The following is a 16,941-nucleotide window of genomic DNA, read 5'->3' on the forward strand; positions in this document are numbered from 1 at the left end:
TGAGAGTAACTTAGATTAATTTTTGTTGAGCCCTAAGTAAGGAAGGAGATCAAGGCCACTGAGAGGGGACTAGGGTTTGTGCACTGGGCCCAGAGCCAACCAAGGGTCTGGACTCCTAGCTTTCAGTAAAAAAAACACACCTCCGAAACAGATTTTTGTATGCTCTGAAAGGAAAGTTTTGAAGCTATGTAGAGCCACTCACCCAGAGACTTTTCTGAGATGAGCCAGCCTGCACTGCCTTTTTGTGTTTTTAATCAGTGAAGTGAGATCTGTGTTTGGTAAGTGAGCTGTCTGGACACTGGGCAATAGATTTGAAACCTGCTGTCCTAAAGTGTTGTTGTTTCTCCCTCTGGTTTACTCCACTTTTATTTCCTGTTTGGTATAGTTTTCTTCCATCCTAGCAACCAGAAGAAATTCAATGTAAAGCGAACTTACGCTCCATCTTCGCTATACATTTAAAACAGTATCATACCACTTTATACAGTCATGGCTCCCCCCCAACCCCAGTTACTATTGTTTATTAAGGGTGCTGAGAGTTGTTAGGAGACCATTCTTAGAGGAGCCAGCCCTTTAGGCTGAGAATTAGTGGACTGGCCGGAGCAAAAAGAATCACAAGTTAGTTTAAAGTGTGAAACTACATATTCTCAGAGTATTTTTGTTCACACGGTTAGCTAACTGGCATTTGTTCGTATTTTGCTGTAAGCACCTGTTGGCATTCTGTTTGTCAAACTTATTACCTGTGTGTAACTCCATATTTATTTAAGGCCTGCCCACCCCCCACCTGCAAGACAAGGGTAAAAATTTGACTATGACCTAAAAATATTCACAGATGTTATGCAAATTTGAGTCTTTGAGAACAGCAGCGGAGGGCCTAATCTGTATACTTTATACCGGATTGGCCTGAATATAAGCCTCACCTTTTCCCCAAATCCCAGCTGTGAAAAGTTAAAGTTCCTGACCTTACGGTATGCAGCCAGGAATGCAGGGCAAACAGTGCCAGGAGCATGGGAAAGCAGCGTCCGCCCCGTGTGCAGTCCCCCGTCCTCTCCCCCAAGGCCGGGAAGGGAGAGAGCAAGGAAGGGGAAAAGCAGCTGGCAACGCAGCGTGGCTCTCTCCCCCCCCCCCCCAGTATGCAGCCAGGAGCAGCAAGGAATGGAGTGGCTTATATTCGGATATTTCTTCTTTTTCTCTCTCCCCCCCCCCCCAATCAATTTTAAAGTTGCTGCTTATATTTGGGTGCGGCTTATATTCGGGCCAATACAGTATGTAGCTCAGGAAATCCTATTCGTGATCCCTAGTTGGTATACATAACAGTTGAAAGGGGCCAAAAGGATATAAAGTGAAATGCCTAATCACAAAGCAGGAGACGCCCCTCTCAAGCTTAGTTGAACAGTCCTTAAATTCAGTATTGTCCAGTCATAGAATTGTAGAGTTGGAAGGGTAGGTCATCAAATCTGACCCCCTTCATTGTAATCCTCAATTGGTTATGCCATCGGATGGTTTGTACTTAAAGTTTCTATGGTATACATTAAAGCAGGGATGTGTTCAAGATGTTTGGCAGCTTGTTATTTTCTTAGCTTAATATATTGGACTTTCCTTTATGGCAGGATAGATGGACATTGACCAGCATGAGGAACCAAATGATATTAAAAAGTCAGAGCAATAATATGGCACAGTGTTTCTGTGGTGATTAATGCTTTTGAAAAGGCTAGGTCCACCAACATGTGATGCACTAGCAGGGACATTCCCCATGTGTTTGAGTCCATTGAAAAATTCATCTTTCATGAACATTAAAGTTACTGCAAAGTTTAATTTGAACTGGACTGAAAGACTACATTGTTGTAAAAAGACAAAAATCTGAAGCTCGTTTTAAAAGATGAATGAATGCAAAAAGTCATGTTTCCATATGACTAGTTTACACATCTTAATATTTATAACTGTGTTATTTTGATACTTTGGGAAAGTTTGGTATATATTCCTTTTTAAGGTAGACTGAACTAGTTTTTGAAACAGTGGTGTTTTGTGCAGTTTATGACATAATTCAACAATTTCTGTTTTTGTGTGCTCTATAGTAGTTATTCTCTGGCAAGGTTCTCAACTTGAATTCATTTCTGTTTCTTGAAGATTCTCTGGTGAATGTTGAAACGAGTTACAATTGAAAATTTAATGAATACTTTATTTATTTTGCTGCTGTTCTGTCTTCAATGGCATAAATGAGCACTGTTCCACTAGCTGCAACTATATTTCACTTCCCTTAAATCAGATTTATAGAGTTGTGTCCACTGTAGCAAATGTCATTTTGGAAAGATTTAGATAAACGAAAAAAGACTAAAGCAATATGTTAAAGGTATGTGACAAATTGTTCAAAATAAAAAAAATCTGTATCAATGTAAATTCTGTCAAATCCAGGCACTAAAATGAGTTGCTGTTGTTTTAATAAATAAACTAAAGGAAAGATCGCTACAAGGGAAGAGTTAGCTTTACAGAATGCATCTTTCCTTCTCCCCACCCCCCAGTTCTGTGTCCTTTGTTAGTTCCAGGGAATGGGAATCTGCACCATCAACTTTGTTTTTTTTGTAACTCCTACTGAGTTCAGTGGAGTTAACTCACAAGTAAGTGGGGATAGAATTGCCATCTAAATGCTGAAACGAATGGCCAGCCATAATTACCTAGTTTCATATAACATTAAGCCAAACCCATGTTTTAGCGTAAACAAGCAAATGTCCAGGTTTCCATTGAGAAAATCATGGCTGTGTTGCTCTTTTTCTGGTCCTACTGCTGTTGTGCTGCTGTGAGCAAAGCCATGTTTTGACCCGACATTATGTCCCCTGAGTGGTAAGCCAGAGAACAAATATTGGTTAAAACACATGGTTTGTCTCTCTAGCGAAATAAAGCATGAGCCCAGGCTGAGAGACAATGCAAAACCCAAAGCAAATGCCCATATATTTGCTTGTCTGTGCTAATCCATGTTTGCTGTAGCATTATAACTGGACCACTGCTTGGGTTTTGTTTGGTCCCCAGCCACTGAAATCTATGTTGTGCACTAAAGACACATAGTGGGTTTGTGGGAAATAAAATAATGCTAATAAATCAATTTTCCTTTTAAATGGATTGAGAGGTTCTAAGACAATGCTGTGTGATTCCTTTCTGGATTCCAACCAACATACTAGGCTCTCCGCTGCAGTTGGTTGATTGCTTAAAATGACACATTTTTCATAGTGGGAGGGGGAAAAATGACGGATTTTACTTTTCAACAGGAGAAAATTCAGATCCAGCTAACACAGTCTTTTGAAAAGGAGGAGAAACCCTTGAAAGATGAAGCAGAAAAGGAAAAGTCCATTGATAAATTGCCCAGGAAAATGTTATCAAGAGGTTTGCTATCTATCGTTCTTTTTAAAAATCTCATTAATCTAGCAGGAATGCTGTGAGGTGGCAGTGGGGGGAGGGGGAGGGTGGAGAAGTATAACTGGAATAGGACGGTGGCCTGGACCTGATTGAGAACGTTTTTATCTACTCCCTCTTTCATTCAGAAGCCAGAAGGTTGGGGAAAGGCCAAGGACAAAAACTAGGCCGTCGCCAAATTTATTGTATGATTCTGTGCATGTTTGTTCAGACGTAAGATTTCAGTGGCCATGTTTGGATAATCACATCTCTACTTAATAACCCAAGATATGAACAAACTTTGTGGTCTCCCCCCCCCTCCTTTTATATGAGCAAGAGAACAAACAACCCAGGAAGTTGTCTCAATTGGGAAACAATGTTTTTCAACTTGGGAACAAGCTGGGATATGACACCATGGTTTAAAGCTGGCTTAATTTTCTGGCTTATTCTGGAACTATTAACCATAGTTTCCTGGTTTGGACAAAAAAGGAAATTTATAGTTAGCTCAAGACTTCCTTTCTTGCTTGTTGGCTTTCACAAAGGAAGGAGTAAAGGGGTTTCTTGTCTGCTCCAAAGACATGTTCATATATTGGCTATTAAACCAAGATGTGGTTGGCCAAACCAACCCCCTGTCTTCAAAGGGGATTACCCCTGGTATGTTTGGGTGACCCTTAGGAATAGTGTGGGGTATAGAGGGGGGAGTTGGCAGAAAGTGTGCCCCCCTTCGTTTCTTAGCTGGTGTGCAACTATACTTCCAAATGTGGTGTTCTGTTTATTAATATGTAAAAAGGACAGCTCTTAACATATAAGGAATATATTTTACTAAAATAATTAATATATTTTCTCCAATTCTGGATTTTTCTTTCTTTTTTCTTTTTAGATTCTAGCCAAGAATATACAGACTCAACTGGTATAGATCTACATGAGTTTTTAGTAAATACGTTGAAAAATAATCCCAGGTAAAGAGGTGGTAGTTTGTTGTTTTTAAATTCAAATTTATTAAATTCAAATTTTCTTACTCATTTTAGTTTGTGGTACTAGTAAGTGCCTCAAATATTGCTCTGGGACAGTGGTTCCCAATTAGCTCATAACTATGGAAATAAGTTTTGAATGTAAGTTTTTCACATGACCCGGACAGCTGAGGGGTATGGAATGGTGCCATGGGTGGGTTACGCAGACCCCAATTAGGAATCACTGCTTTAGGATGCCTTGTGTAAAGCCTTAAAATATTTATATTTCTGTATCCTGCTGCATCAAAGCCTACTTCTTCAAATGATTATTTCCATTCCCTTTACTCATATCTTAAGATAGCTTTGTCTGAATGATTATCTGCTGAAATCAGTACAGAAACTTACATAAGTGATGGCTAATATGATGGAAAGCAGGGGCTATAGCAGGGGAAGCCAATGTGGACCCCGGCAGATGTTGCTGGACCACAGCTAGCAAGCTGGCGGGGGCTGATGGAAACGGTAGTGCTACAACATCTGGAGGGAAACGTGTTGGCGATCCTTTATCTACAGCAATTGCCTCGGCTGCAACTCATGTGGCTTTTGTTGTTTACACCAAGAAACCATTTTTTGGGAGGGGAGGCCTGGGAGCAGAGAGACTCTGCCAGGCTTTGCCTGGGTGGAACAACACCAGCATTACTCCACTAGGGCAGGGCTCCTTGTTCTACCTGCCAAATAAGGCTTTCCAAGGCTGAGCTAGTCCAGGATCCACTGGATCCAAAGACAAACTATCATGCAATATCATTGGGCTCAGTTGTTGTGCCAACAATTTGCCTGAACCCCCCTACCCCCCTATCCATGGCAGAGCTGGGCCATGGCTTTATTAAGCTCTGCTTGCTAATATATTTTAATACATTTGTGATTTAGAATCATAGAATCATTTTTAATAGAACAAATAGTATTCTTGCATAATACACTTATTATATTACAGCATCTGGAAGCACTATTGTCTTCTGTTGGACTACCTCCTTTGTCTCACCCCTGTGTTTTTTGGTTTCTAGGGACAGAATGATGCTGCTGAAATTGGAACAGGAAATCTTAGATTTCATTGGTAATAACGAGTAAGTGCTACTTGCTGGTTTTGAAGAAGTTTTTATTATATACGGTGTAGTAACTCAAGTAAAACTAAAACTTGATGCTACTTTTCAGAATCCCTCGAAAGAAATTCCCCCCCATGACCTCTTACCATAGAATGTTATTGCACAGAGTGGCTGCTTACTTTGGACTGGAGCACAATGTGGACCAGAGTGGGAAGTCGGTTATAGTAAATAAAACCAGCAATACCAGAATGTAAGTTAGGGTTTTTTTTTTATTCTTCATTAATCTAGCAGTCCAGTTGTCTGGATGATGGAATGTTTTAGTCTACTGACCCAGGTAGAATCTAGTGAATATCTATTTTTATTTCATTTTTTAAAAAGGATTCCTCTTTTCCTAGAGGTGATCCCTAAAACATGATTGTATTTCAAATCAAAGGGATCACTAATTTTGTGGGTATCATGATAAATGAAAGCTATTTTCAGTGTCTGGGGTGAGGGTGTCACTATTCATTCTCTGACTATCTAGAAATCTCTCCAGTGCTGCTGTTCCTCCATCTTGTGAGAACAATTCTTATTCCTGAACTGTAAAAATCTGGGATCTTGAAAGTAGAAGGGTTACAGCAGGCAAGACAATTAAAATGTATAATTGGGTTAGAGCTAGCTTTTTGTTGCACTACCTGTTTTTCTTTGTTATTCTGTAATTGTTATGCACAAATCACACATTATTCATAAAATAACAGAGTCTTCAGTAACTATCTACACCACAAAAAGGGTCTTTTGCTGTATTATCCTGAAAACAAATATTGTAATATTTAACAGATTAGTTCTAACTTGACACACAGTTTCTTTCATCAGACAACCTTGATCTCCCTTCTTGAAATCAAACAAAATGCACAAGCTTTTCCATGTACAATATATGCCAAACGTCATTCAATCAGTCATTTGCCTCTGGGATTTCCATATTCCCCCATTTATGAAACATTTCTCTTCTAGCTGTAGTAATTTAGAGGAAACAATAATTAATGCCAACCCTGGGAACCAAGTCTTCAGTTTTGATGGTATTGGTGGCAGCTCACACACAGTAATTGTGCTTAATAATTTCAGCAACTTTCTTCCCTACATTCACATCATACATGAAAGTCTTCTGGTCTTGGTGCAGCACTTTTTGTGTTAATTTGTTTTGTGTTAATTTGTTTTCCTGGTCTTTTAAAAATAGCGTTAAAGGTGCTGAAATGCTTTGTCAAATTGGGGGTTAAGTATGGCAGCCAAAGTCAAAGACAGCATGCAACGTTTTGCACAAATAGAAGAGTTCAGCAAGAACAGTAGACAAAGTACCTTCATATGTAATAATTTGATTTCATTGGGAAACTGGCAGTGGGCCTCTTTTCCTTTTGGAGCCTTACACCAAGCCATTGTGTTCAATGAGATGTTGATTCTCATATAGTTGCTCCCATGTAGAAGACCCCTAGAAATATTTCTGCTCTGTAAGAGTTTGAATACAGGAGGGTTAACCCTCACTTACCATGTAGATGCCTGATCAGAAAGTCACAAGTAATATCCACAAAGGTCATTTTATGCAGAAGTAAGGGAGCCATGGGTATTGCTGAAGGTTTTCTGGAAGCATCTCTCATGCCGGATGAGGGACACCTTACTACTGAGTTAAAGTATAGCTTGCCTCTTAGGGAAGAGGAGCTAGTTTAGAGAACACACAGTTCCATTGCTCACCCACAAATTAGTCATCTGTATAACAGTAGAGTCACAAGCACCTTGTGGTCTGCTGATATACCATAAGTTTTTTCTTTGTCTTTGGGTGGCAGCTATATTTGCTCAGAAAATGGTATTGCAGAAAAGTGGAACTTACTAGCTGTTATGAGGGTTTTCATTTCATTCCCACAATTATTTTTTGTGTTTGGAAATAATTATCTCATATTTGTAACTCCATCTTTTCAGTCTGTAAAATGAAACAGACATACAACATTAAAAAAAACAACACAACTTTATTTAAGATGTGCTTATGCAAGATGTGCTCAACAATTACATATATTTGCTTGCTATACTCTTTGTTGTCTTCCCTGTTGTAAAATGACTTTGACACTGGTTAATGAAGACTTTAGTGAGTTGGAGAATGAGCTACAGTAACAGATGAGCCCTTTTATTGTGAAAATAACTTTTGATATCAAAAAACATAGGCTGCTTTCTGGAAGCCCCAATAATAATTAGCAGGCATTTCATATAACCTATAGACTATGTAAATTATTTTAAAAGGTTTTCAATGTTCTTATTTTAAATCATTTGGGATGTAAAATAAGAATTTTAAAAGAAAACCTTGGAGGTCTGCTCCATATTGAATAAAACCCAACTTGCCTTTTCCTCATAGGCAGATTCCCCGCTCCAGTGCCGATCAGTGCTGTTAATGACATCATCAACCCAGTGCACACTGGGACGACTCAGTGGAGTGGTGATTGCAGGGCAGTAAATTCAGGGACCTTTAAGAGAAAAGAGGTAAGACAGTCTAAAGGTTCTCTGAAGTGCCTGCTAATTACATTTGGGCATCCAGTAACTCTTAGGTAGTTTGGGAAGTATTTCATTTAATTATAATACAGTTCAGGAATTAACTTGATCCTTGCTTTTATGCAAATCTCTAGAGTAGAAAATAAATGAAAAAAAATTGCAAAACATGTGTGCTAGTGTACCACAGTGTGTAGATAGCAAGGCCCCAAATAAATTTCTTATTTGTGAATGGGTTTAGAATTCCCATTTACAAATTAAATGTTTATTCTGCTGTTAGCTTTACTTAGTATCTGTATGCCTCAATACAATTTATTCAAATAAACATATGAAATGAAGGGACATCAGTGCTCTCACAAGTGCATAAACTTCACTAGTTGCAAAAAAATAGATCAAAGAAAATGAAGGTGTTAGGACAAAAGCTGTATCCAGGGCAGTATCCCAAGTGTGTTCTCAGAGTTGTACTTTCTTCAGATTTAAAGGTACACACACTTTAAAACATTTTCATACCTGTCATGATTTATTTTATCTTACTCATTTTTTTTTAAAGACCTGACCAGAAGTTTTGTGAACATATAAAAGATGAAAAAAGTGAAGATTTTCAAAAGCGCTACATCCTTAAAAGAGAGAACTCTAGTCTAGACAAAGATGATAACCAGGTAAATGTTGAACTCATATAGTTGTCTTGACTACACGCTTGCATTGTGCAATAGAAATTGGCAATTAATAACTTATTTAATTTAGATGCGAATACGATTAAAAGATGACAGAAGAAGCAAATCTATAGAAGAACGAGAAGAAGAATACCAGAGAGCTAGAGAACGAATATTTGCACAAGATGTAGGTATTAAATTACAAGGAACATTCATAGCATCTTTGACTATGTATGACTACCGTGACCTTAGATTGTTATATAGTACTTTGTTTATAATACTTGAATATTTAAATCACTTTGATACGCATTGGGTAAAGCTCATAAAAATGCTGTTACTACATTAACATTCAGCAGTGTGTTGAGGGAGCATTCAGTTGGTTTGGAAACTAACAAGCAACTTGCTATTCTTCTCCACCTCTAGACCTTTAGATAAGGAAAATTTACGCCAAATAAGGAGTGGTGGATAACAGACTGAGGAATAAAAACTAATCAGGCCAGCTGTCCCCTGAGGACTTGTTAAATTCTGGATGTTTTAAGACTTGCTGTCCAGTTTCCCTTGTTTCTAATAAAACTTATGTCCATATTAATTTCTTGGAATCTTAAGGTTTTCAACAATATTTTTTATTTCTGAGAAACTTGCAGTAGAGACATGAAGGTGGGGGGAGGCATTTGTTCACTTTTTACATAATATGGGATGTGGATTTTTTTAAATAACATGCTACTTCTGTGACAAGAGTGTGGGATAGTAGGCATGTGCCAATGTGGAGGGTGTAGGTTGCATTGCTTTTTGTCAAGGTAACCTTAACACCTCCTTACAATCCTGATCTGCCCTTACAGAGGGAGTGAAGATCTCTGTATTGCTGTTCGTTAAGCATAAATCATCTTACCATTATTTAAAATGAGTTCAGATATCCACCTGTACATATGGTGATTCTTAATCGTTCCGACTCTTTCGTATCATTGTAATTTTGTACAATATGATGAAAAAAGCAGCCAGCACCTTACCATGGCTTAGCATTAGGAGTAGACTAGGCTAGTGTGTGACATGGCTTGCTATAATCTTACTATTAACTTGTGAACCATTATTGGGTAGTATGGGCTATTTATTACAGGTGACCAAAAACATTTAAACGTGTGTGTCATATTATTTGTCACATTGGGATTGATAATACAGTAGTTAGCAATGGTGATCTTCATTCTACACTGTTTCTTCCTCAGTCGCTGTGTTCCCAAGAGAACTACATTATTGACAAAAGGTAAGAGAAATCAGTTTTTAAACAAGTTCTTATTTGCTTTTTCTAATAAAATATTAAGCTACTGTTTTATTGAACATGCCAACAGAATCCAGGAGGAAGAAGCCAATAGTACCCAGCAAAGGCGGCAGATCTTTAGGTATTGAATAAATTGGGTTTTTAAAAAAATCCCAAAGTATTTTGCACGTATTTCACTTTTTCTTGTCCCTGATTTTGCAAATAATCCCTGTATTTTATAAGCTAATTTGGTGAATTGCAGGGTCAATAAGGATGCTTCAGGGAGGTCAACCAACAGCCTTCAAAGCAGTACAGACAATGAGCTAAAGTATTCTGAATCCCGTCCATGGAGCAGCACCGACTCTGATAGCTCCCTTCGCAATTTGAAGCCAGCTGTGACCAAAGCCAGCAGCTTCAGTGGGATCTCTGTTCTGACAAGAGGCGATAGCACTGGAAGCAGCAAAAGCACAGGCAGACTATCTAAGACAGGTATGAGTGACAAACAATCTGCTAATGTGTACATGTGTCAAATATCTAAGGAGAAAATATACCCCCTTTTTGCAAAAAGTAGTCCTCCGCCCTTTCAGAGATTATTTTGAGGAGAGTTGCTTTGGCTTAATTGCAATAGCATTTTGCTGCAAAACAAGTCTGTAGTGTGGTGGTTAGGAATCTGTGGCTTTCCAAATGTCATTGGACAACAACACCAATTGTACCTTACCACTGGTCATTCATTGCTTGCTGGGGCTGATGAGATTTGGGAGTCCTGCAACATCTGGAGGGCCACAGGTTCCCCATTCCTGATATAGTGATTAAGTTTCTGTTGTTATAAAAAGACAAGCAAGGCCCACTGTTATCCCACTGCAGCTGGAATAAAGGCAATGGCTTTACCCACCTTTGCCACCTGAGTCAGTAACCACCCCCCCCAAAAAAAAAAACCATGTTAGAAGCCATTGATTATGCAACATATTTGGAACTATCTGGTTAGGCAAGGCATTTGGGTCAGCATTAACCCAACTGGTCCTGATTAATTACTGTGGGCAATATAATGAAGCCTGACATACAGTATAAAGTGCCAATCAAGGAATTGAAATTCAGTTAACATTACAGTATGTCCCTGACGTATTTAGATTGGAAAGTTTTCACTTCAATAACACTGTGGGGTCCTAGACATAAGCAAAAAATTTGCGGGGAATAACTACAATAGCCAGTTTCATAAGATTGGCTGAGAATTTCTTGGTGTAAGGTTTCAAATGGCAAGTGTACTCTTCATGTAAGATAAAACACACATTGGATTTAATGTACATAAGTACTTATGCAAGTACTTTCCTTTGAAGCAAATACGTGAGCCGGGATTGATTGAGACAGTTGTGACCCAGTGTCTATAAAGCAGGGATTTGAGCGCAGGCCACCCATGCCCAAATCCCAGCACAGCTTTCTGCACTTCTGGGCTGGGACAAGCTGAGCTTTCCTGCTGTCTCACTGTTCCCCCTTTCCCTCTTGGTAATTGGTAGTGATGTTCAGTGTTGGGAAGCCAGGTGAACAACCCTGCCAGCGTTGCCTCCCATGGGCAACTGCCTAGTTCAGTATTGTCTACTCTGACTTGCAGCGGGTCTCTGGGATTTAAGATAAGGGTCTTTCCCAGCCCTACCTGGAAATACTGGGGATTGAATCTGGGACCTTCTGCATTCAGAGCAGTTGTCCTGCCACTGAGTTACAGGCCTTCCCCGACGAAAGCAGTTTGTTATTTTTTATGTCTACATTTAGGCTATCTCCTATTGAAGGCAATTATCTTCTGTATCAAGTTTTGCTTCGCTTATAGAAATTAAATAAGTAAATAAGATGAAATAATTTTTTTGTTAAGCATGAATTTAAGGAATAACTTCATTTGACAAAAGGTGCGAGCTAGCAGGCTCAGTCCTGCTAATGGGAACCAGTTTTAAAATATATCTTCCTATGGATACAGGTGATCTGGAAACTATGTTCTTTGCCAGCTAAGCAGTTATCAACTTTTCGTTTCTGGGAGTGTAAAGCTCTGAATTATCCTAAATCTGTAGTAGTGCATGTCCTTTCTGAAACACAAAGTACCAGTCATGAAAGTCAGCTTGCTTAGTTATCTTTATTTTACTTTTTTAGCCTCCTGATGTTAGCAAAAGCTGTTGATCTCTGGGTCTTATAGGAGAACATGTCAATGAAACATGGTTTGTGGCCTCACTCGATGGAGGCTGTTAAGAGCTTTTTTGTGATATGACTGTGAAAGGCAGCAGGGCATTTGCAGAACTTCCAATGTTCCAGCATTCCAATGTGAAAGGCAGCAGGGCATTTGCAGAACTTCCAATGTTCCAACCTTCTCTTAATTTCACAGGGTCCATCTCATCTCTGCTTTACAATTCAACGCTGAGTTTGGACATAGCCCTACATATCAATCTATAGGCCATGTTGTGGGAGGAATAGGATATTTGTTGGTGATGGTGCTCAGTCTCTTGTGGAGAGTTTCTTCACATAAAAAATTAAGGTTACCGGCACAGCAATGTACAAGAGCCCTTTCCATTACTGCTGTCTAGCAAGAAAAACAGCCACTGTTTGATGTTTGGATTTCACAACGATGTTCCCATAGTATTGAGGCTACAGTACTGTAATATTTTCCTTGGTAGTTCTCCAGGATTGGTCCTTCCAGTTCTTTGCTGTGTTAGTTGTTAGAATACACTCATTTTCTCCCTCTCGGAACTTCCTAATAGGCATCCACAGGTATAAAATAAAACTTTTAAACTTGTGCAAAATGTTCACTGTTGTGAAGTGAGTGCATACCTGTGCATGTTAGAAGATCCTATAGTTAGGTTGGCCCTATAAGAAACAAGTTGGGTAATTCATTAGGAAAGCACTAACTTCAGTCCCGGGAGCACTTTTGTTTTTTGCTGGAATCTCAGCGGTCACCCACAGTGTGTTAAATTTTCAAAGCAAGAGTACGTACACAGGATCTCTTCACAGTTAAGGTACAAGCAATCTGTGTCAAGCGGTCCTGAGTCTGCAGTCTTGCTTAGGAACATAACAAGTGCCTTGCTGGATCAGATTGTAGTCTTTTAGGTTGTTGCTTGATTTTAAATGGCAGTTTGAATATAATTTGATTGATGTTACGAATGTAATTTTATGTTGCTTGGTTTTAATTATATACTTTAAGTTGATGGTTTAATTATGTTGACTTGGCTCCCAGTTGAGCAAAACGGCAGCATAAAAATCAGATAAATGAATAAACTAGTCGAGCATTATTTGCAGTCAGCCTACAGTCAGTGAATGATCCTCCAGAAATAGACCAGTGGGTCACGCCTACATTGATCTGATGCACCAAAACGAAAGCATTAAAGCTTTAGGTATTCAGATTTCATATGTAACATACTAGTTCACAGAAAATCTGGAGTAGCCAACTTGGTGCTATCCAGACATTTTGGACTATGGATTCCTGGTGGTAGTAGTAGTAGTAGTAGTAGTAGTAGTAGTAATAATAATAAGAAGAAGAAGAAGAAGAAGAAGATTATCCTGCTCTTCTTCCCAAATGAGTGCAAGCTAGCAAACACACAAACGATAAACCTCTAAAATACTGAAAAATGATTCTAATATGGATGCAGATTTAGCTTTAATTATGCTGATGTCAATCAAATTTGAAATCTTGAAGATTATACCATTTTATAAATTGTTAATTGTTTTCCTAGCATGTGGCTTGATTTAGAATGCTACGAAAGCCAGTAAAAATTCTTTCCACAGTTTCATCAGTGCTGCATCATGTTGCAAGGTACACTTGCAGACACGCTTGCAGCATACTGATTCAGCCACAACTGAAAAGCAAAATTAGTACCATAAATTTTTATCTGCTGTGTGAAGATGAAAAGTGCAATCAGAGTGAGAGCTCTTCTCAGTGAGGAGCAATTGTTCATTAAAAAAAGACAAATCTTGGCTCACCAGAGCCATTTAAAATGAAAGATGTTGGCTTCATCTCAGATATTTATCACCTTAAAGACTATACAGAAGCTGCTGACTTATTCTTGCATCTCATATATGTACTTTTATTACAGAATTTGAAATATTAAAGCTAAAGTTGAGGTATGCCAAGTCCCATTTTGGTAATAGGTTAAACACGTTCTTAATATTGCCTGTTGACATCAACATTGGCTTAGTATTGACTTCCCCTTAAGATTAGCTTCATCTTGATACCTAATTCACTGACTGAGATGCGAGGGTGCGGTAGATCAAGGATGGGGAACCTGTGGCCTTCCAGTTGTTGTTGCAGTACAATTTCCATTTCCCCTGACAGTTGGCCTTGCTGGTTGGGGCTGATGTGCTGGAGCTCAGGAGCCTCAGAGTCCCCCCACCCAATGCTGTAGATAAACTGTGTTGTAGGCTATGTATGTGATAGAGGGGGATCTAATGGTAGTACATGGTCTCTTTTGAAGATTGCTTCTGCATGCTTTGGTTGCCTCAGATTTCTCAGCCTACTGCTCCATTGATTAGAACCTTTTTTTGGGTGGGTGGGAGGGAATAAGACATGGTGTGTTGCCATTCTGCTTTATTTTTCTCATGCCCGGCATGAGGGCAGCGAACCTGTGCAGAAGTTTGGGGCAGCTTTAGGGCAGGCCCCTCTGCTCTCCTGGAATGCACTTGTAGCTGATGCTGCAGGAGAAGCTGCAGGGGTTGGGGCGGGGCGGGGCAGCTGCTGTAGTTCCAGGCTGTGCATTTAAAAGCGTTAAGCATTTAATAACAACCTGCCTATTTAAATGTGCATGACTATTATTCTGTCTCTAGGTGAAATTCATTTCTCGTTACTCCTCTCCTAGGTTCAGAGTCTTCTAGTAGTGTAGGGTCATCCACGGGTTCTCTTTCTCACACCCAGCAGCCTCTTCCAGTCACAGCTCTCAGCCAGCCTTCTCATGGCACATCTGCCGTCTATCCAACTGTCAGCACTAGTAGTTCCCTTCCCTTTGACGGTGGCATAAGTGGGCAAGTGGCGCCTCCTAGCAGTAGCTTCTTTTTGCTTCCCTTGGAAGCGGCAGGCATACCACCTGGAAGTATTCTGATCAACCCTCAAACAGGTTGGTATCCAGCCGTGGATGTCTGTGCCTTGTCTCTGTCTCTCTGTCTCTCTCTCTCTCCTTCCCTTTTCCTTCCTTTTAACAATAACATTTAACTTGCAATAATGTGTAAAAGAAAATAAATAAATAAAAAATATTATTATCAGTTATTTATTAAATGTATATCCCACCCTTCGTCTGAAGATCACAAAGATCTTTCTGCCTTTCCCTCCCCACCCTCCCAGCCTGATTTCCCCTTCTCCTAATTTTGCAGCAACATGTATTTTAACACCTCCTCAGAGGACTTTGTAAAATTGTAATGTTATATACCCTGATGTACAAACAGTGGGGAATAGTGAAGATTTCTCATCAGATGATGCTCTTCTGCCTCATGACGAGCTCTTGTGCGTACAATATTTTCAAATGGCACATGAATTAATAATAATAATAATAATAATAATAATGTGGAATTGACAAGTATAGATGCTGCAATTGGTTTATTATCTTAAATTACTTTTTTCTGTTAATACCTTCTATACCTAGGTTGGTCTGTAGATAGGAATAAATGTACAGTAGTCCTTTATTGGGCCACCTTCAGTTGAGAGTGAAGGGGTGTGATACGGTTCTGCTGCTAAAGCTGAACAGTGTCTGAAAGGGAGACCATCTGCAAAGCCTTCACTTTCCCACTTAATCTTCCCACAAAAAAAGCCTTGCTTTGACGCCTGCTATTAAACCCTTTTGTCCTCTTGAGGAATAAACTATACAGCAGCGCTGTCTCTTGAAAATAGGCAGTGGTTGTAATGCTATGTTTTGTTTTGCCGGTAAATTGCCTTTTGCTGAATAATGTGTGTGTGTTTCATCTCGGTCCTCTAGGTCAGCCATTCATTAATCCAGATGGCACTCCAGTTGTGTATAATCCTCCTATGCCTCAGCAGCCTGTTAGAAACCAAGTGCCTGGACCTCCTCAGCAGCCACCTCCTCCCCTACCACCTCAGCAACAGCCAGCAACCAATCACATCCTATCACAGGTGCACATGCCAAAATATGCAATGCTTGACTGAGTGCTCTTGGAAAACGGTCGATCGTTGTGGCTATTAGTTGGGGAAAGGTGGTGCTGTCCTATTCATGACTTGGGGGGACAAATTTTTGTTCCAAGCGACTGCATTTTCTTAAAGCAGTGAGACAACCTGTCGTGGTTACATATGCAATGTGTGTGCCTAAGATTTTAAGAGCTAAGAATCTTACAAATCCGTCTTGCTTAATGTGGTGTGGGACATCCTTATGAAGCAAGTCACACGTATAGATAGAGGAACGCTTATCTTTAGGGTTACTGTAGGTAATCTGAGTCTTGTGTCAAATTTACTTTTAGTTGCACAATTAATATGGAGGATGTTCTTGATTTTGTATAAATTTACCCCCCCCCCAAAAGAAGAGAAATACTGCCACTTCCATTTCTTCTTACTCTGTTGTTAACTGGTGTGTGTTCCACTGTTACTTCTTCAGCCTATCCGACCTCTTCAGCCTTCTTCACAGCCTGTTCAATTCTCCACAGTCACTTATCCACCCCCGCTCCTGCCCGTCTCGTCTACCCAGCAATACACTGTGGTACAATACCTTCTACTCACCTCTTCTGTGCATGACAGAATCTTTATAGACTTAGCTTCATGTGTTGGGATGTGCATGCATAATAAATAATGCAAATACTGATTGGCTGTGGCATCCAAGGTAATTCAGCATGGGCTGGGGAGCACAAAAAAGGGTTCAAGGAAGGAAATAATCCTGTCCTGAGTTCGTTGGAAGTTTACCTGCAAGTTAAAAACAAGCTGTGTGCACAAAAACAATTGCATTCTTGATTTTTTAAAAAAACCCTTCTTTGACATTGCTTTTTCTCAGCCAAACAGTATTTGTTTGTACCCCTTGAATATTTTTTATTTTGTTAGGGCCCTTCCTTCTCTCTCCCTCCCCCCCCCGCCCACCTATTTCTTTGACTAACCTCCTAAGATGTTTTGCTTTCGCTCATCTCCCACTGCAATAAAAAGCTTTCTG

General features: G+C 39.6%; 1 protein-coding gene across 13 annotated transcripts in view; it reads left to right on the forward strand.

Moving 5' to 3' along the window:
* Positions 1-16,941, forward strand: part of R3HDM1 (R3H domain containing 1) — a 47,340-nt gene that overhangs the window by 10,823 nt on the left and 19,576 nt on the right. For 2 of the 13 annotated variants that reach the window (XM_083705526.1, XM_083705533.1), the window contains 12 exons: positions 3,258-3,372; positions 4,262-4,340; positions 5,390-5,449; positions 5,538-5,678; positions 8,484-8,592; positions 8,678-8,773; positions 9,807-9,844; positions 9,930-9,980; positions 10,101-10,327; positions 14,662-14,916; positions 15,769-15,923; positions 16,399-16,500. In XM_083705526.1, the coding sequence (XP_083561652.1) occupies positions 3,258-3,372; positions 4,262-4,340; positions 5,390-5,449; positions 5,538-5,678; positions 8,484-8,592; positions 8,678-8,773; positions 9,807-9,844; positions 9,930-9,980; positions 10,101-10,327; positions 14,662-14,916; positions 15,769-15,923; positions 16,399-16,500 (1,428 nt within the window). The remainder of the gene's footprint in view (positions 1-3,257; positions 3,373-4,261; positions 4,341-5,389; positions 5,450-5,537; positions 5,679-8,483; positions 8,593-8,677; positions 8,774-9,806; positions 9,845-9,929; positions 9,981-10,100; positions 10,328-14,661; positions 14,917-15,768; positions 15,924-16,398; positions 16,501-16,941) is intronic. The other 11 variants (XM_083705532.1, XM_083705535.1, XM_083705527.1 and 8 more) reach the window with 7 other exon arrangements.

This window comes from Podarcis gaigeae (assembly GCF_964106915.1).
Source record: "Podarcis gaigeae genome assembly, chromosome: 1".
In the NCBI taxonomy this organism is placed as follows: domain Eukaryota; kingdom Metazoa; phylum Chordata; class Lepidosauria; order Squamata; family Lacertidae; genus Podarcis; species Podarcis gaigeae.